This window comes from Erinaceus europaeus, chromosome 15 (assembly GCF_950295315.1).
Source record: "Erinaceus europaeus chromosome 15, mEriEur2.1, whole genome shotgun sequence".
Taxonomy (NCBI): Eukaryota; Metazoa; Chordata; class Mammalia; order Eulipotyphla; family Erinaceidae; genus Erinaceus; species Erinaceus europaeus.
This window is the reverse complement of record NC_080176.1, coordinates 8,936,666-8,961,026: the sequence shown is the minus strand read 5'-3', so window position 1 is coordinate 8,961,026 and position 24,361 is coordinate 8,936,666. Positions and strand designations below refer to the sequence as shown.

The following is a 24,361-nucleotide window of genomic DNA, read 5'->3' as shown; positions in this document are numbered from 1 at the left end:
ACAACAGATTTATTTAAAATATTCTCAAACTGGAAATAACCCAAATGTCCGTCAAGAAGAGGGTAGCATCACTGAGAGTAGCTCACTGTGTAGGGCACCCGCCTTGCCACGCGTCTGGCCCAGATTTCAGCCCCAGAACCGCATGGAAGGTGCAACCCAGGATGGGAGCATTGTGGGTGAAAGACTTGTCAGTCATGAAAGGAATATGCACCTCTACCACAGGTAATACTACGGGTGCCTTGCATAGACGCTGTGTTTAGCAATAGAAGCCAGGCACCAAAAACACAAAAACAAAAACAAACAAACAAACAGAAACTGGCAGCATTCTAGAACAGACACTCCTAACTTGTTTGGTCTTTGCGGCTCCCGTCTGAATGTTTTCAGGGTGGGCTGAAGGGACAACATAATGGGGATGCATTCTTTATGCTTAAAGCACCAAAGGTCTCAGGTTCAGTCCCCAGCACCCCCGTAAGTCAAAGCTGAGCGATTGTCTGGTATTTCTCTTCTCTCTGTAGCTCTCGTTAAAATATAATAAACAGGGGGCTGGGTGGTAGCACAGCGGGTTAAGCGCACATGGCACAAAGCTCTAGGACCGGCATAAGGATCCCGGTTTGAGCCCCCGGCTCCCCAACTGCAGGGTGGGGGGGGAGGGGGTGTCCCTTCACAAGCGGTGAAGCAGGTCTGCAGGTGTCTCTTTCTCTCTCCCTCTCTATCACCCCTTTCCCTCTCAATTTCTGGCTGTCGCTATCCAATAAAGAAAGAAAATAAAATTTAAAAAAAAGAAAGAGCGCATGGCGCAAAGCACAAGGACCGGTGTAAGGACCCTGGTTCAAGCCCCCAGTTCCCCACCTGCAGGGGGGCCGCTTCACAAGTGATGAAGCAAGTTTGCAGGTGTCTATCTTTCTCTGTCTTCCTCTCCTCTCTTGATTTATCTCTGTCCTATCCAACAGCAATGACAGCAATAACAACAACAATAATAGCAACAACAACAATAAGCAACAAGCGCAACAAAAGGGAAAAAAATGGCCTCCAGGAGCAGTGGATTCATAGTGCAGGCACCGAGCCCCAGCAATAACCCTGGAGGCAAAAAAAAAAAAAAATAGAGAGCCTCCTCTTTATTTATTATTATTAATAATTATTATTATTACTATTATTATTTACCATAACACTACTCAGTTCTCACTTATAATGAGTCCCTGGATTGAACCTGAAGCCTAAGGCCTGAGAATTTCCCCCTTGAAGTCCAGTCACATCGGTGAAAGGCATTTTTATAATGATCTAAGGTACTCAACTTCTTACATTATTCCATTTAAAAATCCACCCCCCCCCCCCACCTACCCAAACTTCCAGTGATGCGATTGCCACCTACGTGAGGGGAGAATTGCTTTCTGGGTGTTCAGAACTGGACTGAGAATTGTTCTCTAGTCCAGAAAAATGCCACCTCCAACCACCCCACAGTTTTCTTGGTGTGTGAGCCATCAATCTGAAGCTGTGACGTCAGCCTGCATTCTGGGTATTATTTTACAGACAGGTGCCAGCTTCACTAAAGCTCCTGTGTAGACCATTCCTAAGCATTCGCTCAAGGAAGACACTTTATTCTACCATACTTGCTTTGCCTTTCTTTTTTCTTGATAGGGCTTCACTGGGACTTTGTGTCCAGTTCCACTGTTCCAGTTTGATCCTCCCTCCCTCTCTACCTTCCTCCCTTCCTTTAAGATAGAGGATGAGGGAAAGAGAGAGAAAGAGAGAGAGGGAAAGAAAGAGCAGAAGAGGAGAGACATCACAGTACTGTGTCAACACTTGTGAAGTTTCCCCTTCTGCTCAATGTTCCCATTGAAAGAAGCTGAGAGCAAAGGGAAAGATAGAGAGGGAAAAAGAAGGAGAGATGCCTGCAGTACTGCTTCACTACTCATGAAGTTGCCCTCCAGGAAGTTGGGGACGGGGTGCTTGAACTTGGGTCCTTGAGCATTGGAACACGTGTGTTATATCAGATACGCCACCACTGTCTGATCCCTCTTTTTTTTCTTTCTTTTTTATAATGCTAATTAAGAAGGCACAAGAAGCTATCTGGGAGGTGGTACAGTGGGTGGGGTAAAACTTTGGACTTTCGGGAGTCAGGCAGTAGTGCAGCGGGTTAAGCTCACATGGTGCAAAACGCAAGGAGCAGCGTAAGGATCCTGGTTCGAGCCCCCGGCTCCCCACCTGTAGGGGAGTCGCTTCACAGGCAGTGAAGCAGGTCTGCAGGTGTCTATCTTTCTCTCCCCTTCTCTGTCTTCCTCTCCTCTCTCCATTTCTTTATGTCCTATACAATAACAACAGCAATAATAACTACCACAACAATAAAACAACAAGGGCAACAAAAGGGAGGGAAAAGCAAAAAAATAAAAAATAAATAAATTGGACTTTCAAGCATGAGATCCTGAGTTTGATCCCTGGTGTTGACAAAGTGACACTCTGATTCCTCTTCTTCTTCTTCTTTTTTTTTTTTAACCAGAACACTGCTCAGCTCTGACTTATGGTGATGTGGGGGATTGAACCTGAGACTTGAGAGCCTCAGCCATAAAAGCCTCTTTGCATAACCATTATGCTATACCCTCACCCTCTGCTTCCTCATTCATATATATATATATATTTTTTTTTGTTTGTTTGTTTGTTTTGTTTCCTAAGAAGGAGCAAGAAACTTCTTGTGATCATTAAAGGGTTCTTCCTGAATTCATCCATTAAAAAAAAAAAAAAAGAGGGAGTCGGGCTGTAGCGCAGCAGGTTAAGCGCACGTGGCGCAAAGCGCAAGGACCGGCGTAAGGATCCCGGTTCGAGCTCCCAGCTCCCCACCTGCAGGGGAGTCGCTTCACAAGTGGTGAAACAGGTCTGCAGGTGTCTATCTTTCTCTCCCCCTCTCTGTCTTCCCCCATCTCTCTCCATTTCTCTCTGTCCTATCCAACAACGACGACAACAATAACTACAACAAGAAAACAACAAGGGCAACAAAAGAGGATAAATAAATAAAATTAATATTTTTTAAAAAAAGAGGGGGTTGGGCGGTGGCGCAGTGGGTTAAGCGCAGGTGGCGCAAAGCGCAGGGACCGGCGTAAGGATCCCCGTTCGAGCCCCCGGATCCCCACCTGCAGGGGAGTCGCTTCACAGGCGGTGAGGCGGGTCTGCAGGTGTCTGTCTCTCTCCCCCTCTCTGTCTTCCCCTCCTCTCTCCATTTCTCTCTGTCCTATCCAACAACAAAACAACGTCAACAATGGCAATAATAACCGCAACGAGGCTGCAACAACTAGGGCAACAAAAAGGGGGAAAAATGGCCTCCAGGAGCGGTGGATTCATGGTGCAGGCACCGAGCCCAGCAATAACCCTGGAGGGAAAAAAAAAAAAAAAAGAAGTTAATTGTTGAAAAGACACTTAACACCATACACAAATTCCTGTATTGTCAACTTCAAACATGGGGCATGTCATCAGCATACTCTAATATCCACTTAATCTAGGGAACACACTTCTTGTAGGAAATTTGCTCACTTAAATGAGCTGTGTCACGGAAGTCTATAACTCCCTACAGACCTTTGTTTCTGTTTTTGTTACTTACTATGCATGTGAAGTAAAAAACCGTGGTTCCAGTGAAGCCACTTACAATAGGAATTCTGTTTTCATCGCAAACTAAAACCTCAGCCTGGACACCTTGCCGTGCTGGTCCCTGGGTCCCTGGTGAGGGCTGCCCCTTCATCATTCAGCTCATAGGTGAAACTGGACATTTTCAAAGTACCCTTCTTTGACCACACAATTGTGTGTGTGTGTGTGTGTGTGTGTGTGTGTGTGTGTGTGTGTGTGTGTGTGTGTAGGACAGAAAAAAATGGAGAGAAATAAAGGGGAAGACAGAGCTAGGGAGAGAAAGATAGACACCTGCAGACCTGCTTCACCGCCTGTGAAGCGACTCTCCTGCAGGTGGAGAGCTGGGGGCTCGAACCAGGATCCTGATGCCTGTCTGTGCGCTTTGTACCATGTGCGTTTAACCTGCTGCACCACCTCCCGGCTCCCACAATTTTTTTTAGAGGTTTATTTAGGGGAGGTGAGAGTACAGGACAGTCTTATTTTATTTTATTTTTTGATTTACTTATTTATTTTGTTTTGCCTCCAGGGTTATCGCTGAAACTTGGTGCCTACACTACGAATCCACTGCTCCTGGAGCCCATTTTTTCCCTTTTGTTGCCCTTCTTGTTTATCGTTGTTGTTGCTGTCATTGTTGTTGGATAGGACAGAGAGAACTCAAAAGGGGAGGGGAAGTCAGAGAGGGGGAGAGAGACATCTGCAGACCTACTTCACCACCTGTAAAGTGACCCCCCTGCAGGTGGGGAGCCGGGGGCTGGAAATGGAATCCTTATTCCAGTCCTAGTGTTTTATGCCATGTACACTTAACCCGCTGTGTTATAGCCCAGCCCCCTTGACCACACAACTTCTTTTTTTTTTGCCTTAGGGTTATCTCTGAGGCTTATTGCTGGTGCTATGAGTACACTGCACCTGGTGGCATCTTTTTTTTTTTTCTGTTGTTGGATAGGACAGAGAGAAACTGAGAAAAGAGGGGGTGACAGAAAGGGAGAAAGACAGTTACAGACCTGCTTCTCCGCTTGTGAGGTGACCCCCTTGAAGTGGGGAGCCAGGGACTCTAACTGGGATTTAAAAAAAAATTTCTTTAATATTTATTTATTTTCCCTTTTGTTGCCCTTGTTGTTTTTCATTGTTGTTGTAGTTATTATTGTTGTTGTTATTGATGTTGTTGTTGTTGGATAGGACAGAGAGAAATGGAGAGAGGAGGGGAAGACAGAGAGGGGGAGAGAAAGACCTGCTTCACTGCGACTCCCCTGCAGGTGGGGAGCCAGGGGCTTGAACCAGGATCCTTATGCCGGTCCTTGCGCTTTGCTACTGCTGAGCTACCGTCCGTCCCCCCTTTTAAGATAGCATAATTGTTTTTGTTTTTAATTTTTTAAATTTTTACTTATAAAAAGGAAACACTGACAAAAACCATAGGATAAGAGGAGTACAACTTCACACAATTCCCACCACCAGATCTCCATATCCCATCCCCTCCCCTGATAGCTTTCCTATTCTTTATCCCTCTGGGAGTATGAACCCAAGGTCATTGTGGGATGCAAAAGGTGGAAGGTCTGGCTTCTGTAATTGCTTCCCAGCTGAACATGGGCGCTGGCAGGTGGATCCATACTCCCAGCCTGTCTGTCTCTTTCCCTAGTGGGGCAGGGCTCTGGGGAAGCGGGGCTCCAGGACACACTGATGGGGTTGTTAATAAATAAATTTTTTAAAATGAAAATCTTAAAAAAAAATGCATGAAGGCCTGAGTTCCATCCCCAGCATCACTTTCCAGAGTGATGCTCTGGTTCTTAATATCTTTTCCATTTCTCTGTCATTAATAAATAATATTCACTTTTCAAAACTAGTAAAAAACATGTTAATCTTTTAAAAATTATTTTTAATGATTGTTTTTCTTTTCTTTTTTAAAAAATATTTCATTTATTTATTAACAAGAAAGATAGGAGGAAAGAGAAAGAACCAGACATCACTCTGGTACGTGTGCTGTCGGGGATTGAACTCGGGACCTCATGCTTGAGAATCCAATGCTTTACAACTGCCACCTCCCGGACAACTAATGATTCCTTTTTAACTTTATTTTATTTTATCAGAGCACTGCTCAGCTCAGGCTTATGGTGGTGCAGGGGACTGAACCTGGGACTTTGGAGCTGCAGACATGAGAGTCTCATTGCATAACCATTATGCTATCTACCCCTGCCCTTTAACTTTATTTATTATTATTTTTTTTGTTTATTTAAAAAAATTTTTTTTAATTTAATTTTATTTATTTATTCCCTTTTGTTGCCCTTGTTGTTTTATTGTTGTAGTTATTATTGATGTCGTTGTTGTTGGATAGGACAGAGAGAAATGGAGAGAGGAGGGGAAGACAGAGAGGGGGAGAGAAAGACAGACACCTGCAGACCTGCTTCACCGCCTGTGAAGGGACTTCCCTGCAGGTGGGGAGCCGGGGGCTCGAACTGGGATCCTGACGCCGGTCCTTGAGCTTAGCGCCACCTGCGCTTAACCTGCTGCCCTACAGCCCGACTCCCTTAACTTTATTTTTTATATGATAGAACAGAGAGAATTTGAGAGAGAAGAGATAGAGATGGAGAGAACAACACTCATGAAGCTTTACCCTGCAAGTGGGGACCAGGGGCTTGAACCTGGGTCCTTATTCACTGTAATGTGTGTAGCACTGCCTTGTCCCAAAACAAGTTCATCTTATCAGCTGTGTAAGTTGATAAACATCACTGTTTTCATTGCCTTATACTGCTGTGGAAAGTTATTCATAGATATTGCGAGAAAGCATATTGTGCTGTCTGTACATGTTCATTGTCAGTTAACTTCTCAAGAAATTCTAAAAGTGTTGATATTTAAAATAGAAAGAACTGGGAAAGAGCAGCGTCCCAAATAGCTCTTCACGAGCTGACCTCAGGGATGAGGTTAGGAAAAGGAAGGAAAGTTAAGAGCAGTTATCTGGTGTCTTTACATCTTGCATTTTGTAAATTATATTTTAAAAATAATATATGTAAGGGCAAAGGTAGATAGAATAATGGTTATGCAAAGAGGCTGTCATGCCTGAGGCTTCAAAGTCCCAGGTTCAACCCCCCCCCCCCACCGCAACATAAACAGCTGAGCAGTGCTCTGGTAAAAATAAATACATGATAAAAAAATAATATGTGTATGATACACACACACACACACACACACACACACACACACACACACACACACACACGGGTTTTTTTTTGCCTCCAGGGTTATTGCTGGGGCTCAGTGCCTGCACCATGGATCCATTGCTCCTGGAGGCCATTTCCCCCCCCTTTTGTTGCCCTTGTTGTAGTCTTGTTGTGGTTATTATTGTTGTTGTTGATGTCATTCATTGTTGGATAGGACAGAGAGAAATGGAGAGAGGAGGGGAAGACCGAGAGGGGGAGAGAAAGACAGACACCTGCAGACCTGCTTCACTGCTTTGAAGTGACTCCCCTGCGGGTGGGGATCCTTGTGCTTTATGCCACGTGCACTTAATCCACTGTGCTACCTACCACCCGACCCCCTATATTATATATATTAAATTATAGATTATATATGAATAAGATAGCTTATCTGGGAGGGTACCCGCTTGCCGTGTGTGCTAGTTAAGATTCCAGCTTGGCTTCATAACACTGGGAAAAGTGTAAGTGCTATGGTGTCTTTCCCACTCTCCCGTCTTTTTTTTTTGCCACCAGGGTTATAGCTGGGGCTGAGTGCCTGCACTATGAATCCACTGCTCCTGGTGGCCATTTTTTCTTTTCTTTCTTCTTCTTCTTCTTCTTCTTTTTTTTTTTTGTTGTTGTTGTTGGATAGGACAGAGAGAAATGGAGTGGAGGTGAAGACAGAGAGGATCTTTAAGCTGATCCTTGTGCTTTGAGCCATGTGCCATGTGCACTTAACAGAAGTCTTTCTTTGGGGTGTGGGTGGGGAAAGGGGGATGCCAGGAACTGTGGCAACACACATTCTTTTCACATGCTCACTGTATTACTATGAAACCAAACACAACAACAAATTCCAGATGTGCTAAATCACATTAGAAAGAAAACCTCATTACAAACATTTGGATGCATGCACTTTAGAACTTTCTGTGTATCTATTTATTCATTCTGTTACCTACTACACATCCCTCTTAGGATAAACTTTGGAAAACCTTGGAAGATATATATATATATTTCTTTCTTTTAACTTGTATTTGATTTTAGTGTAGCCATTATGCTATCTTCTTCTGGACCTATTATTTATTTTTAAACTCTGAACAGTGCTCAGTTCCAGCTTGGAGTGATGACCTGGGTGGGGGGGTTGGGGATTGAGCCTGTGATCTCGAGCCTCAGGCGCCAAAATCTTTTTGCATGACTATTATGCTACCTCACACCCCACCCACTTTTCTTTTTTAGCGGGAGATAATTGGGCGTATTTTAAAGGCAGAGGAACGACTAGCCCCGTGTGATGATCCTATTTTTGAGAAGGGATTTTTAAGCATTCAAGAAGAATTATCTTTAAAAAAAAAAAAAAAGGAAGAGTAGGAGAGGCTGGAAAGAACACACAAATATCAGTATCCCAATGTACAAACATGTCTGCACACACACATATGTTTATCTGGCATCCAGCTGCGGGTAGGAATTTTATTTTTACTTTATCTACACTGCTACATTTTGCAAATGTACATCACTTTATCGACTTGCTCACTGGCGTGTGACACTGCTTAGCAAATCTGCCTTTTTCTTCAATTTAACCTTTCCCCCACCCCCATACCGTCGTCACTCGAGCCTCCGTCGCTTTAAAAATTCTTTTAATTTGTCCCCATAGCTTTTATTTTTTAAAAAAACATTTTATTTATTAATGAGAAATATAGGAGGAGAGAGAAAGAACCAGACATCATCACTCTGGCACACGTGCTGCCAGGATCGAACTAAAGACGTCCTGCTTGAGAGTCCGATGCGGGGAGGGGGACAAGCCAAACCTCAAGCGAAAAGCTCGAGACACCCCCCCCCCCCGTTTCTTTTATTTTTTGCCTCCAGGGTTATTGCTGGGGCTCAGCGCCTGCACCACGAATCCACTGCGCCTGGAGGCCATTTGTACTATTTTGTTGCCCTTGTTGTTGTAGTAGCCTTGTTGTGGTTATTATTGATGTTGTTCATTGGTGGATAGGACAGAGAGAAGTGGAGAGAGGAGGGGAAGACAGAGAGGGGGAGAGAAAGACAGACACCTGCAGACCTGCTTCACCGCCTGTGAAGCGACTCCCCTGCAGGTGGGGAGCCGGGGGCTCGAACCCGGGATCCTGACGCCGGTCCCTGCGCTCTGCGCCACGTGCGCTTAACCCGCTGCGCCACCGACCAGACCCCGGGAGTCTCTTTTCTGAGCAGCAATCGGGCAAGTGCAATTGCTGAGTCAAAAGGTCTGCACCCACCACCAACAAAACCCCTCAACTTCAGGTGGGCATTCCAGACCTGAGTAGGAAACAAGAGAGAGAGAGAGAGAGAGAGAGAGAGAGGGAGAGAGGGAGAGAAAGGGAGGGAGGGAGAGAGAGGGAGGGACAAAGGGAGAGAGAGAGAGATGGAGAGACGGAGAGACACACGGAGAGGGAGGGAGGGAGGGAGAGTGGGAGGGACAAAGGGAGAGAGAGAGATGGAGAGAGGGAGAAAGAGATGGAGGGAGGGAGAGACACACGGGGAGAGAGAGAGGGAGGGAGAGCAGGAGTGAGAAAGGGAGAGAGGAGAGAGAGGGAGAGAGAGAAAGAGAGGGAGAGGTGTAAACAAGTGACCCAAGGTCACAAAAATAATTCCAAGTGGTAGATTTGGGGGGAAAACAATCCGCCTGGGCTCATTCTTTTAGGGGCAGGGGTGAAATTTGCGGTTTAGAGAGAGAGAAGGAGAGAGAGGAGGGGGAGGAGGGAGGGAGGGAGAGAGAGAGAGTGAGAGAGAGAGGGATTCTGTGGGGGTGGGGCAGGGCAGCAGGGAAGGAAACTTGTGTCGCAGCAAAGCAGGAGGAGGAGGAGGGGGGGGGAGGGCGGACTGGAGGCTGCACGGAGCCGGCCGTGACGACAGAGGCCAAGCTCGGGGCTCGGCGGGACCCCCCAGCAGCTCCAGCCGGGCGCCTCCGAGGCTTGTGACCCCCCCTCCCCAGGGAGGTCCGGCGGGGGACCTCGCGCCGCGCCCGGGCGGTTGCCAAGGGCCAGTGCGGTGTGCCGGCCCGGTTGCTAGGGGGCCTCCCTCCATCTTGAGGCCGCTGGCCGCGGCGCCCCGGAAGGGGTTGCCCGGTGGGGCATTCGCTTCCGGTTTGGGGCCTGCGGCGGCGGCGGCGGTGGCGGCGGCGGCGGCAGCGGCGGCGGCGGCGGCAGCGGGTCGGTGTAGAAAATGGCGCTGGTGCAGCGGCTCGGGCCTCTCGCCGCGGCGCTGCGGAGGGTTTGAGGCTCGCGAGCCTCCTCGCCGCACCCCACTTGCTCGTGCACTTTACACACATGAGGTGAGCGGCGCCGGGGCCGGGGCCGGGGTCGGGGCCGGGGTCGGGGTCGGGGTCGGGGCCGGGGTCGGGGCCGAGGCCGGGGGCATTTGCTCTCCTCCGGCCGGGAGGAGCCCGGGGCGCTGCCGCAGGGCCCGCGCCACCCACCGCGGACGGCGGCGGCGGCTGCTGCCCTGGGCGGCCCCGAGACCCGGGGCCTCGGCGCGGGGGAGCGCGGGCTGCGCCGCTGCGGCGACCCGGCGGGAGAGCGCGAGGAGGGGTCGCGGTGCGCCGCCGGGGCGGGGGCGGGGGCGGGGGCGCTGCGGCTCACCGGCTCCCGCTGCCCCGCGCCGCGCTGCCGCCCCGCGGCCCCCGCGCGCCCCCCGCCGGCCCCTCCCCCCTCCCCCTCCCCCTCCCCCACCCCCACCCGGCGCGGCGCGGCGCGAGCCTCTGCAGCAGCAGCAGCAGCAGCAGCAGCAGCTCGGTTTTCACGCGCATCTCTCCCCCTCCCCCTTTCTTGTCTTTTTCTTTTTTTTTTCCCTTTCCCCCACCCCCTCTCTATTTCAGAGAATTGGAAGCTAAAGCTACCAAAGACGTAGAAAGGAATATTAGCAGGTAAGATGGGCGAGCTTTCCTCCTCCTGCCCCCCCCCCATGAAGTCTTATTTATTTATTTACTTATTTATTTATTACCACCACCCCCCCCTCGCCGAGCTCCGAAGTTCCCCAGTGTCATTCCTTCCCCACCCCCCACCCCTCCCCTTTTTCTTTTCTTTTTTTTTTTTTTTTTTTTTGCACGCAGAGAAAACAGCCGGGCGGGTGGAGAGCAGAGGCCGGAGGGAATATGATTGCTTTGGGAAGGGATTGCGGGGAGATGCGTAATTATACGCAGGTCTGTGTTCCTTTTCTTGGGCCAGGGAGAGAGGAAAGAAGGAAGGAGGGGAAGAAGGAGAGAAAAAAAAAAAAAAAAGCGAAAAGCAATTCTTGTAAACTTAGTTAAAGCATTCTCACCCTCTTAGAATTTAATTAGGGGACTTGTGCATTAATTACTATTGTAAATGGTTGCAGGCATTGTGTGACTCATGATTGAGGCGGCCCTTATGGCGGGCTGTCAAACTGTTTTGGCTTCTCCCGTTATTACTTTGTAACTCAAATTGTTGCCTTTATAAAAAGGATAGTATGTGTTCGTCCATATATATTTATATATTTCCCCCCTCCCCCCCCAGCACATTGTAGTCGGGAGATTCGGTTGCACTGGTAACAGTTTTGCCCTTGAACTTTACCAAGCATAAGCTGCTTTTTGTTTTCTTTTGAAACTACGTTTCTGTCTAGGTTCAGTGTGTGTTCTTTTTATTATTATTATTATTTTTATCAATTAGCTGGTGAAAGAATTAAAAAATGAGTTTCAGTTCCCAATAAGTGATTATCATTCCTATCAGGGGACAGAGCGCTTTCACATTGGTAACTTAAGTCATAACCTTATACAAAGGGGTTTGTTTGTTTTCTTCAAAGGATGCCTTTTTGGAATTGTTTGGCTTTATTGAGTTGTAATTGCTTAAGCACTAGTGCTTTGCATTGTATTTAACTCTTATTCATATTCATTTTTCTCCTTGGGCTTTTCCTTTCTTTTCTGCCTTTTTTTTCTTTTGCATAGAGACAGAAATTTCTAGATCAGCCTAACCAGTAAGCAGCTTTCTCTCTACTCAGAATAAAATTTCTCTTACAAGTAGTCAGTGCTTGATTGTAAATTTTTAAGTTTATGTTGAGGTTATGAATACAGTTCCAGTTACCTGGGTATTACCATCTCCTGGAACCATTTCAGATTTTTGGTCTTTGGGATTTTATTGGTAATTAGTTAAGGTGGTTATTGAACAGTAGTTGGGTAAGTGAAGAATGGGTATTACTGGCTAACCAAATAAGAAATTTTCTGTTACTCATAGTAAATATGGGATCGTTTAAAGGAAATTAAGTTTGACATCACTGACTAAAAAATTGCTCATTTGGCTATTTAAGTAGGTTTTGTTGTCAGAAGCTATTAGAGCAATATTAAGAGGAAACCTTTAAAGAAAACAGGTTGAGTTTTAAAGCTGTTGTTTTAACAGCAGACCAGAAGTTGAGTTTGGGATTATATTTGCTTTGTCAGGAAACTGGAAATTTTCTGGGATTTAACTAAAAATTGCTCCTACCACAGTTACGATTTTCCTAAGCTATTGTAATTACAGCTTAGTGTCTGTCAGCTTGAATCCCATCTCTCTTTACTTACAGTATGACCTTGACTCTTGGTCTCTCTGCCTAATCTATAAAAGAAGTTTGAGCCAACTAGTTGCTATGCTCTGACTCCTTGGGTTACTTAAAAAGGAGTCAGTTGGGAGCCGGGCAGTGGCACAGCAGGTTAAGTCCACGTGGCGGAAAGCGCAAGGACTGGCATCAGGACCTGGGTTCTAGCCCCCGGCTCTCCACCTGCAGGGGAGTCGCTTCATAGGTGGTGAAGCAGGTCTGCAGGTGTCTGTCTTTCTCTCCCCGTCTCTGTCTTCCCCTCCTCTCTCCATTTCTCTCTGTCCACTCCAACAACAGCAGCAGCAATAACAACAATAATGATAAACAAAGGCAACAAAAGGGAAAAAAATGAATAAATAAAGTTAAAAAAAAGAGTCAGTTATTGTCTTTGCCCACAGAGACCGTGTACAATCTAGTAAAGAGAGTACTTAAATAACTAGGTGTAACAATTAAGTACAACAGTATAGGGGATTCAGGGGTCAGAAGAAGATACCACCCCATTCACATACTTGAGGCTCATCAGTTGGTTAGAAGAAACGAAAAGGAAAAGCATTCATTAGGGCTACAAGGTGGCATGTGCTAAGAACTCTGTAAAAAGTCATCATTTCCCAAAGCTTAAATGTTTTGAGGGAGAAATGGAGTAGTTTGTTGGGCAAATCTTCCTTTCAACTCTATCTTTAATTTGGTGCTTCCTTTTTCTTAGAGCTTATGTATACACATACACTTTCCCGAGCAAGCCAGGGTGCCACCCCTCATCCACTTAGTAATTATTTATGAGCGAGGCAGAGAGGGAAAGAGACCACACAGCACCTAAGCTTCCATCAGTGTTGTGGGGGGTGGGCTCCAACTTGAGTTGAGCATGTGGCAAGTCAGGACACTACCCAGGTGGGCTGTTTCGTTGGCCCATTTAGTAAATATCTTTTGAGTATTTTCTGTGCTCCATGTGCAAGAGTCTGCCAGGGGGAGGGTAACATGGAAGTCGCTACATTTATTGAGTGTTCACTCTCGGTGTGGCACATGTGCCTTTGAAGACCTTTTGTGGACAGCTGATTTCTGAAACACTGAGGTAAGGTGCTGTCAACATGCCAGTTTTACCGGTGAAGGCTTTGAGGCACAAACAAACAGAATAAATAACTTTGAGGAGGCTACACCACTAGAAATCGGAGTAGCTGTCAGCCTTCCAACTGTGTTAATGTTGTCTCTTATTAGAGGTGTGGGTTTTCACCTTAAAAGCTTATTTTAAGTGAGGGAGAAAGCAGATAATCTCACAAAGCACTTCTCCATGGTCCACGGGCTTCCTGTTGCTGTCATGTGCTGGGACAGAGCCCCGAGAGCCTCACACATGTAAGATGGAGACTATCACTGAGCCACCTCTGTGGCTTTTGAAAAAAAAAAAAAAAGAGAATGTATTGGGGGAAGCAGAACCCACGTGTACACACACTGCTTCTAGACTAGAATTTCTCAATCCTGTGCTTTGTGGGATTTTCAGTAGTATCTGCTAGAACTGTCCCTTGCCCACTTAGGGGGAAAACAAAACAAAACAGCAAAAAAAACCCAAAAAACTTCAGCTAAAGCTAAGTATTACATGAGAGACAGAGTCACCCTTAGTATTACATGAGAGACAGAGTCACCCTTAGTTCCCTAGTTGAGTGCTACAATTCTGGATCTTCATATTTCCTGGTGATGATCAAACTCTCACTCATTTATTTATTTATTTATTTATTTTAATGAGAGGTAGAGTGGAAGGGGGGGAGACACCAGAGCACTGCTTAGCAGTGGCTTGTGGTGGTACTAGGAATTGAACCTGGGAAACTAGATTTTTAATATGAAACCTTTAGATGTTCAGTTAATTTGAATATTTATATACCATGGAAATCCAAACTCCATTTTGAATGTCAGTCATATTTTGTGCTCCTTTTCCTCTGCTCAGCTGCAAGTCTGTCTCAAGACAGTGTGCCAGCTAGCCAGTGCCAGCAGAGCAAAGCCCACATGAGAAAAGTTCAGCGTACCCCTTAAACTGCCTTAAGGCACTGCTGCTCATTTAAGCTGTCACCTATGGCGTTCTCATGGGCATTCAAAAGGGGCACTGTAATGTCTGGGTGGGAGTGGTCCCTACTGGGCCTGAACTTTAAAGATGAATCAGTATTGAAAGGCAGACCAGAAAGGGCAGTGTAAGAACAAAAGCAAAAATAAAGGCATATAAGCCCAGAAGCCCCTGGGGATTTTGAAATAGCTCTTAGTTCATTGGGACTGGCATCTGAGTTTGGAGATGAGGCTAGATTTCGGAATACCAGGCTGAAGACTTCTGGAATCAGTACTGAAGTGCTGTGGAGTCTTCCATACCTTTGGCTAGGGTGGTGAGGGAGAACCAGAGACCTAGCTTAGCAGCCACAGGCGAAGGAAGACCTGTACTGAAGTGCTGGGAAGAGATGCAGGTAGGAGATAATAAGGAAGTGGAATCCAGCCACACCATCTGGAGGAGTTGTCAGGGACCTCCATTTTGGGTGAATGGCAGGTGGGCCCCGCCTTGGGAAAGGAGCGAGGCCAGAGAAGAAAGGGGTTTGGCAAAGCAGGTGACGGTTACATTCTCCTTTTGCTAAAAAAGTAAGAATCAATAAAATAAAAGCTAAATATCTCTTCTAGCGAAATGCTACTGATCTAATTTAAAAAAAAAGATTTTTTTTTTTTTTTTTGGGAGGCCAGCGTCATTGAATATTTAGAGCTAGAGGAAAGCCTGTATGTTAATCTCCTTCATTTTACAAATGAGATAGTCTGTTCTCTAGTAAGGGTCAGTTGTGTTTCAAACAGGCCTTTTTTTTTTTTTTTTTAAAGTTTAGGCATTTTTACTTCCAGTGAGACAATATTCTGTTTATGTTGCCCAGTAGGAGAGAGAGGATAGCTTTGGTCTCTCTTCTTGAAATGTAAGTTTAGTCATCTCAAAATGCTTTTGTGCCCATGCTAGGAGTGAATTTAGTGTGATGTAGCCTGTTGTCTAAAGTAGGAGTTCTTTTTTTTTTCTTTCTATTTTACTTGACAGGTCAAGAGGGAAATTGAGAGGGGAGGGGGAACCAGGCGGTGGTACAACTGGTTGAGTGCTCAATTTACTATGTGCAAGGACCCGGGTTCAAGCCCCTGGTCCTTATCTGTAGGGAGACGCTTCATAAACGGTAAAGCAGGGCTGCAGGTGTCTGTCTCTCTGTATCTTCCCTTCCTATCAATTTGTCTTTCAAAGTAGGAGTTCTTGGTAACATTCTTCGCCCTCCCGCCACCCCAAAGCATTAAATGCCGCCACACAATTAAGGTCGGATGCTGCCGTACCTTATAATGCAGCACCTGTTGGCGGGGATACTTGTGTTTCACTTTTACCTTGGGCACATCGTAATAAAGCAAGGTCTGAGGAGTAAACGAGGGTGCTCGAGCTTCCTGGATAAGGTGGGACCTGCTCTTGTAACTGACTCATCACCTCAGCTGGAAAAACTCATCGTTTAAAAAAAAAAAAATCTTGAGTTTTGTTAAGGTTCTTTGCAAGAGATTTGTATGCCAGAAAATTCCTTTTTGTAGGTGTCTTTCTAGGCTAACTTGGCAGCTATGTGATAAATCAGTTGGTAGTCTACATGAATCACAAACCATAAGCTTAATTTAAAAATGTGTAACAACCCTCTGGAAACTAGATATAAATACCGTTTTTAAGAAAATCTGAGTACCATTCTGTAACCTCTTGGGAGTTTTGGCATCTGAAATATGTTGGCCTTCACAGTTCTGTTTTATGATAATCTCAAAAGTATTGCCCATGATCAGAAAGACTAAGATAAATGTGTTGTATGTTCTTCTCAGACTGACTGAAAGACAAGTCTCTTACAGTCAAGGGAATGTTCTCCCATTTAAAATTCAAAAAAAAATTTTTCCCCAATCTTCAGTAAGGTGACAAGGGTAAGACAGTGAATAATACCCTGTCTTGGGTTTGCTCTGTTATTAGCATTTTGTTACATTTTTTAAAAGATTTTATTTGTTTACTTTATGAGAGAGATGCAGAGATGGAGAGAGACAGAGACAGACACCAGGCAGAGCACTGCTCAACTCTGGCTTGTGCTGGGGATTGAACCTGGGGCTTTGGAGCCTCAGGCATAGACGTCTTTTTTGCAGAACCAGAACCGGTCTCCCCCACCTGCTCCATTTGTTTCATCATGTAATCTTACCCTTAAGTAAGAACCGCCATCTCCCAAGAAGCAGCACACCAGTGACATCATCTCACATGGGCAGGTGGCACGGTTTTGCTCAGTTCCTCTTCAGATTCCCCCATCTGCCCCAATAATGAATGCCTTTTAACATAGATTTGTCTTTTTCCCTCCATTCCTTAATCCCGGCTGCATTTAGTCTTCTCTGTGGTTTCCCTATAGCAGGATCGTATCTGTAACCTTTTCTGTCCTTTTCATGACATTGACATTTTGGGAATAGTCCAGTCTCTGTTTTTGCAGTCTTCAATTTGGATTTATGTGGTGACTTCTGTATACTAGCTTTTCCCTCTCTCTCTTTGGTCAGGATGGCAAGAATAATCACCTAGGTGGTATGTTCATTGTGAGTGCCTCACATAAAGTTTCCTACCCACCACCAGTTTTGAGCACATTCACTTAAGTTTAGATGTAAACACCATTTAAAAATTAAAAAAAAAAATTATTCCCTTTTGTTGCCCTTGTTGTTTTATTGTTATAGTTATCATTGTTGTTATTGATGTCGTTGTTGGATAGGACAGAGAGAAATAGAGAGGAGGGGAAGACAGAGAGGGAGAGGAAGATAGACACCTGCAGACCTGCTTCACTGCCTGTGCAGTGACTCCTCTATAGGTGGGGACTCTAACTGAGATCCTTAAGCCACTCCTTGTGCTTTGTGCTTCGTGTGTTTAACCCGCTGTGCTACCGCTTGACTCCCATAAACACTGTTTTTAAAAAATATTTATTTACTCCATTTTGTTGCCCTTGTTTCATTGTTGTGGTTATTATTGTTGTTATTGTCATCATTGTTGGATAGGACAGAGAGAAATGGAGAGAGGAGGGGAAGACGGGGAGAGAAAGACAGACACCTGCAGACCTGCTCCACCGCCTGTGAAGCTACTTCCCTGCAGTTGGGGAGCCGGGGGCTTGAACAGGGATCTTCCGCTGGTCCTTGCGCTTTGCGCCACCTAAACACCATTTTAAAGAAACTCTTGAGTTCTATTCAAAATGGTCGCCTGTACTTTTATATTTCATGCTAGTTCAGATGGTTCTGCCATCGTTCATTGTAATGACACTGGCTTTTTTGATGGATTATTCTGAAGGTAGCTCCATTATTGTTAGGCACGGAAGTTGCTTGTTTTCAGATTTGACTAAAGAAACTGATAGATGAATAGACTGAAATCTCTGGTAAGAAAATGAACCGCAAGACCAAGGATTGTAATATGCATTTAATTGTTCTTGTTTTATTTTTTCAGACTGGGTGCTTGAGCAAGCAGTTTTACTGCTCTGAGCCACTTTTTTTTTTTTTTTTTTAAGGCTTCCTCCCATATGTTGAGGCTTGACCTTGAGCCTTGTGCATAGCAATATAGGCACCCTACTTGCTGAGCTATGTCTCTGTCCCATAATATACGTTCTTACAATGGGTGGTGGTGCACCCAGTTGAGTGCATGTGCACTGTACTATATACCTGGGCTCATGCCTCTGCTCCCTTCCTGCTGGGGGAAAGCTTCACAGTGAAGCAGATGTCTCTCTGTCTCTTCTCTACTTCTCCCTCCTCAATTTCTCTGTGTCCTACCTGATAACTAAGAAAAGATATATATATATATGACTACTCCACTGACAGTTGAGTGGTGCTATGCCACCATTCTCACCCCCCCCCCATTTTTTTAGAGTAGAAAGGCAGAGAGAGAGAGATTGAGAGAAGGAGAGCACAGCGCTGAGATGTCCTTGAGTCAGACGGAACCTGGGTCTCATACATGGCAGGGTGGCACATTATTCAAATGAGCTGTTCCGTGCCACCAAAATAGAGGTTCTCCTCCTGGCTTTCACAGTGCAGGTGGCAGGGGGGTATGAAGTCATTTGAAAAACTGAATGTTCAAAGCAGCATAGTTGGACATTAGCATTTATCAGGTGTCAAAGGACTGCCACTCCTCCGAGATTAAGAAGTACTGCAGTATAGGGCAGGTTTCAGAGGAACCGAACAGTCTCAGAGCTTGGGGGGAGATTTCAAGATTCAAGAGTGATATTCAACTGTGGCATTCTTTCTTCAAAAAAGTGAGAAACAGAGACAGTTCTCGAGAATAACTATAGCTTGAATTTCTGTTAGCATCTAGCTTAAGATTCCATGAAGGCGGTCTTCGCTTTCTGTGGTTTGCGTGCTCCAAGTGTGTGTTCCCTGCGAAGCGGTCTCTAGCCTTCCTAGTAGCCTGTTATGTGACGATGACTCAGCTGGCTTCCCGCTGCAGGTGGAATGCTGGGAACAGATTGAAACCCGGTTAAGGAATTTTCTACTTTGAACCTTAAAAGATATTTTCTGTAAACACCAATTGATTGGCTTTTGTACAATAATAAACACCATGAAGCCAAGTCGCTTGTTTTGCCGGTTCTACTGGTGGTTTTCAGTCAGCTAGTAGCTTGCTGCAGAGATACTGAGTGTTTTTATAATCATGACGTCTGCGTTTGGTTGAGTCGGGCTCCTTCTCTCTTAATCTTTTGGAGTAGCCCATCAGAACACACAAGAAAATAGTGTTGACGGTGCTTGACTACACGGTTGTATTTCTGAGTCATACCTCAGTCTCCGACAGCTTTGCAGTAAGTGTCATGGGGATGTCATACTCAGCTTTTCAGTCTAGGTGATATGAGGCATGTAAGTGAGAATCTTCTGTGCAAAGACAGAAAGTTTCTGGACAGAAAGTGGACACGTTCCCCATGCAGCTGTAACTCGGTTCTGAGCCTCCTGGAAGCCGGTCACCTAGAAGCCGCAGTGACTCAGGAGTTGAAGCTGGAATGTGTCAGTGCTCAGCTTATCTGTTCAGGGCTAGCCCTTTTACCTCACATGCAGCCCTCAGCTCCTTTTGAAAACCCTCCCTTCAACCTCTCCCTCAGTTTTTATGACTGGTATATTCAGATAAGCTTTGCTTACCCAGAGAAGCAACCCTTTTGAAGTGTATGCCCCGTGGGTCTCGGCAGATTGGCCTCTGTGCTACCACCACAGCTCCCTGATTCCAGAATAGTTTGTCCTGTTCCCACCCCCGGTCTCCTGCCTCTTACCAAGAGGCCAGTCCTCCCCCAGATTCCTAACCACTGTGTTTTCTCTGTGGACTTGCCGACTCCGGACGTTCTGTGTGGATGGAGTATATGGTGTCTGTGCCAGCCTTGTCCAAGAGGCCGTGCCTTCCAGGTCGGCCCACATGAAGCACCGTTCCGTTTTGCTTTTCCAGCACTTTGGGGCTGTCATGGGTGGTGCTGCCATGAGGATTTGTGCAGGGGTTTCTGTGGTCACTCATGTGTTCGGTCTTCTTGGGTATATACCTGGAATGGGGTTGCTGGGGCACATGGTGGTTCTGTGTTTGGCTTCTTTGAGGAGCTAGCTGTCAGACTGTTGGCGCCGCATGTGGATATGCTGGATATGCTTCCGTCCACACCACCTGTGGGCTCTGGTCTCCACATCCTCCCCTGGTGAGTGTGACATCTCCCTGTGGCTTGCTTTGGTTTGCATTTCCCTAATGAATAATGATATTGAGCATCTTTTTGTGTCTTTTTTTCCTCCTCTCTCCCTCCAGGGTTATTGCTGGGGCTCAAACCCACTGCTCCTGGAGGCCATTTTTTTCCATTTTCCTGTTGCTGTTATTGCTGCTGTTGTTATTGCTGCTGTTGTTGGTTAGGACAGAGAGAAATCGACAGAGAAGGGGAAGACGGGGAGAGAAAGATAGACACCTGAAGACCTGCTTCACTGCTTGTGAAGTGACCCCCTTCAGGTGGGGATCCGGGGACAGGGGCTCGAATAGTGATCCTTCCCGGTCCTTGTGCTTTGCACCATGTGCATTTAACTCAGTGCGTTACCACCTGTCTCCATTTTAAGAAAGATTGATTCTTTTAAAAAATGGAGCAGGAGAGAGCAGGGTTCTGCTCAGTTCAGATATATGGTGGTAGCCAGAGATTTGAACCTGCAACCTCTGGGGCCTTAGCCATTAGAGTCTGGTGTAATACCACTATGTATCTCTCTAATCTTTTTTTTTTTTTAATTTATTTGATTTTTTTTTTAACCAGAACACTGCTCAGCTCTGGCTTATGGTGGTGCTGGGGATTGAACCTGGGACCTCAGAGCCTCAGGCTTGAAAGGCTTTTGCATAACCATTATGCTGTCTCCCCAGCCCCTCTAATCTTAATTTTTTTAAATTAAAAAAAATTAAATTTTATTGTATGATGTTTGTAGCACCAGGTCCTCATGCATGTATGATGCTCCCACTCCTGGTCTGACTTTCTCATTCATGTCTTTAATTTTTAGAAAGGGAGGGAGAGAGGTGGAGAAAGGACAGGCGTCGTGTCCACCATTTTGTCTTCCTAATGTGATATTTCCATGTGGTGTCAAGTCTTGATACCAGGACCTTAAAAGTGGTTGGTCAAGTGCTTTGCCAAGTGATCTGTCTCCTACCCACCTGACTGTTTTTTTTTTAACTGTAAAAAATGTTAATCTTTAGGCTGGACCTAAAGATTAAAAGCGTGCAAGTGGTGAAGCAGGTATGCAGGTGTTGTTTCTCTCCCTCTGTCTTCCCCTCCTCTCTGTTTTGCTCTCTGTTCAACAACAGCAGCAGCAACAACAATGGAAAAACGATGGCCACCAGGAGCCGTGGGTTTGTAGTGCAGGCCCTGAGCCCCAGAGATAACTCTGGAGGCAAAAATAAAAAGGCCCTCTCATGCCTGAGGCTCTGAGGTCCCAGGTTCAATCCCCAGTACCACCATAAGCCAGAGCTGCTCAGGGCTCTGGTGAACAAAAACCAGACCTCTGTCCCAAGTACAGTTTTCTTGGGTGCTTTACAATCACTTTCCTGTTCTGTGGGCCGTCATTACTTGAAGAACAAAATTCTCTCATTTAATTTCAGTTGGCCGCGTTGACTGTGACCGCATTTCAGAGCTGCTGAGCACGTTCACCGCACGTGCAGCATTCAGCACCATGCAGCTCCATAATTCTTTTCTTTCTTTTTTTTAGATTTCTTTATTGGGGGATTAGTGTTTTGTAGTCGACAGTGAATACAATAGCTTGTACATGCATACCATTTCTCAGTTTTCCACACAACAGTACAACCCCCACTAGATCCTCTGCCATTCTTTTTGGACCTGTACACTCCCCCCCCCCCCCCCCAGTCTTTTACTTTGGTGCAATACACCAACTCCAGTTCAGGTTCTACTTGCACAACTCTTCATTCGTAGAATTGAAACTCCACCTGTTAAGCTCTGTTCTCCACTTCCCGACAGTCATTGTTCTACCTATTCTCTGAGTGAACTTGACTGTTGTAAGGATCTCATATAACTGGAATCAGAGCTTTGCCCACCCATAACATAATACAGCCTTCTCCAGGTTCAGCCATATTGTAATGTGACAGTCGGGTTTTCTGTGTTAGTCCTGGGCTTGGTAACTTTGCTGAACTGGTTTATTATTTCAGAGAGAGAGGGAGAGAGGGAGTGTGTGTGTGTGTGTGTGTGTGTGTGTGTGTGTGTGTGTGTGTGTGTATGTGTGTGTGCGCACACACACACACACACACACACGCTCATATGCGTCTTTCCTTATATAAGGTCATGTCACTTATATAAGTTTTTATAACTGCCTTTCAATCTTGGTACCTTTTATTTTTCTTTGCTCCTTTTTCTGACTAGAATCGATAGTACTCTTTTGAACAGGAGTGGCAAAAGCTGTTGCCATCCTCGTCTTGCTTTGGAGGGCACGTATCTTCACTATTAGCTGTGATATGAGTGGTGAGATTGTCGTAGTTGGCCTTTATTGAGTCAAGGAAGATTCTTTCTGTTCTTGTTTTAGCGTTTTTGTCTTGCTGTGAAAGGGTGTTGGATGCCTTTGCTGTGCCGTTGAGGTCACTGCGTAGTTTTTGTCCTGTGATTGAATTTTATATTTAAACCAACCTTGCATTCCTGGATAAATCCCACTGGGGCATGGTATGCGGTCATTTTTGTATGTTGCTAGATTCAGTTTGGTAGTCTTTTGTTGAGGATTTTTGTCTGTGTATATCTGTAAGGGCTACTGATCTGTTGTTTTCTTGTTTTATATTTGTTTTCTTTTTTCTCTTTTTGTAAATTTTTTTTTTTTCCTTCTCCAGGGTTATTGCTGGGCTCGGTGCCTGCACCATGAATCCACCGCTCCTGGAGGCCATTTTTCCCCCCTTTTGTTGCCCTTGTTGTAGCTTCATTGTGGTTATTATTATTGCCCTTGTTGACGCAATTCGTTGTTGGATAGGACAGAGAGAAATGGAGAGAGGAGGGGAAGACAGAGGGGGAGAGAAAGACAGACACCTGCAGACCTGCTTCACCGCCTGTGGAATGACTCCCCTGCAGGTGGGGAGCCGGGGCTCGAACCGGGATCCTTACGCTGGTTCCTGCGCTTTGCGCCACGTGCGCTTAACCCACTGCGCCACCGCCCGACCCCCTCTCTTTTTGTAAATTTTAAAAATATCTTTATTTGCTTATTGGATAGACAGCCACAAATTGAGAGGAGGGGAGAGAGAGAGAGAGACACCTGCAGCACTATTTTACCACTCGTGAAGCTTTCCCCTTGCAGGTGGGGGCGAGGGGCTCAAACCCAGGTCCTTGTGCACTGTAACATGGGCGCTCAACCAGGTGCGCCACCGCCCAGCCCCAGTTTTATCTTTGTTTTCTTTTGGTGCCTGGTACCTGATCTGGTCAGGTAGGGAATTTAGAGTTCTGTGTCTTGACTTACTGGTTTGGGATCTGCCAAATTCTACATTTTGCTGTGATTGTCTATATTCATTTTCTTTTTCTTTTTCTTTTCCAGTGTTAAGCCATGATTGACAAGTGAAATCATTTACAGTTTTCCTTAGAGCTCTGCCTTATTTTTTGTCTTTAATTGAAATGGAATTGACATAACTTTGTATAAATTTAAGATGTACATCAGTGCTGATTTGATACAGTTGTACATTGCAATATGATTATCACCAAAGCCTTAGCCAACCACCCCCATTATGGCACATAATTATGTACCTTTCTTTATGGTGAGAACACTTAAGATCTAGTCTCTTAGCAACTTTGAAGTGTAGAATACAGCATGATTGACTGTAATCACTGTCTTTTGCGTTAGGTCTCTGAACTTAATTTATCTTCTAGTTGCAGGTATGCTCAGCTTTAAAAATATTTATGAGAGGGGCCAAGTGATGGCATACCTGGTTAAGCACTCACATAACAGTACGTAAGGACTCAGGTTCAAGCCCCTGGTCCCCACCTGCATGGGGGAAGCTTCACAAGTGGTGAAGCAGGGCTGCAGGTGTCTATCTCCTCCTCCTCTCTCAGTTTCTCTCTGTTTCGATCCAATAGTAAATAAATAAAAACTATATATGTATTTATTTATTTATTTATGAGAGAGAGGGTGGAGGAAGAGAGATGGAACCAGAGCATCGCCTGCCATGCCATGCATGGCTAGGCTCGGCCCCTGACACCACCTGGAAATACTGCAGCTCTGAGGTGCTTTGCTACTGTGTTATCTCTCCCTCTGTCTCTGCTTTTGTCTGTCTCTCTGAGTGGTGAAGTCAGACATGTGTGAGTTCCTGACTTGTCAGAAAAACATTTTTTCTATCTCCGCAGTAAACATAGGAACATAGGATGGTATTTCATTTCCATTGGCTGTGTACCAAGAAGTAGAGTTGCCAGTGTTTCTGTTTGTCATTTTTATGTGAACCCCCATACCGTGTCTCATGGCGAGTGAACCAGTGTCCCTCCCCACGAACAGTGTGCTGCGGCTTTCTTCGCCACATCCCCATGAACATCTGTTAGCTCGCCCGTCTCCTGAATGGTAGCCATTCTAGC

General features: G+C 45.6%; 1 protein-coding gene across 12 annotated transcripts in view; it reads left to right on the top strand.

Annotated features, from left to right (window-relative positions):
* The window catches only part of TNRC6A (trinucleotide repeat containing adaptor 6A), a 189,724-nt gene that overhangs the window by 102,025 nt on the left and 63,338 nt on the right, over positions 1 to 24,361 (top strand). Inside the window, exons 1-2 of one of the 12 annotated variants that reach the window (XM_060172763.1) lie at positions 9,641 to 10,074; positions 10,618 to 10,665. The exons of 7 other annotated variants lie outside the window; for them this stretch is intronic. In XM_060172763.1, coding sequence (XP_060028746.1) covers positions 10,070 to 10,074; positions 10,618 to 10,665 — 53 coding nt within the window. In that variant the 5' untranslated portion in view covers positions 9,641 to 10,069. Of the gene's footprint in view, positions 1 to 9,640; positions 10,075 to 10,617; positions 10,666 to 24,361 lie in introns of those variants that run through there. 4 more of the 12 variants (XM_060172773.1, XM_060172768.1, XM_060172775.1 and 1 more) reach the window with 4 other exon arrangements.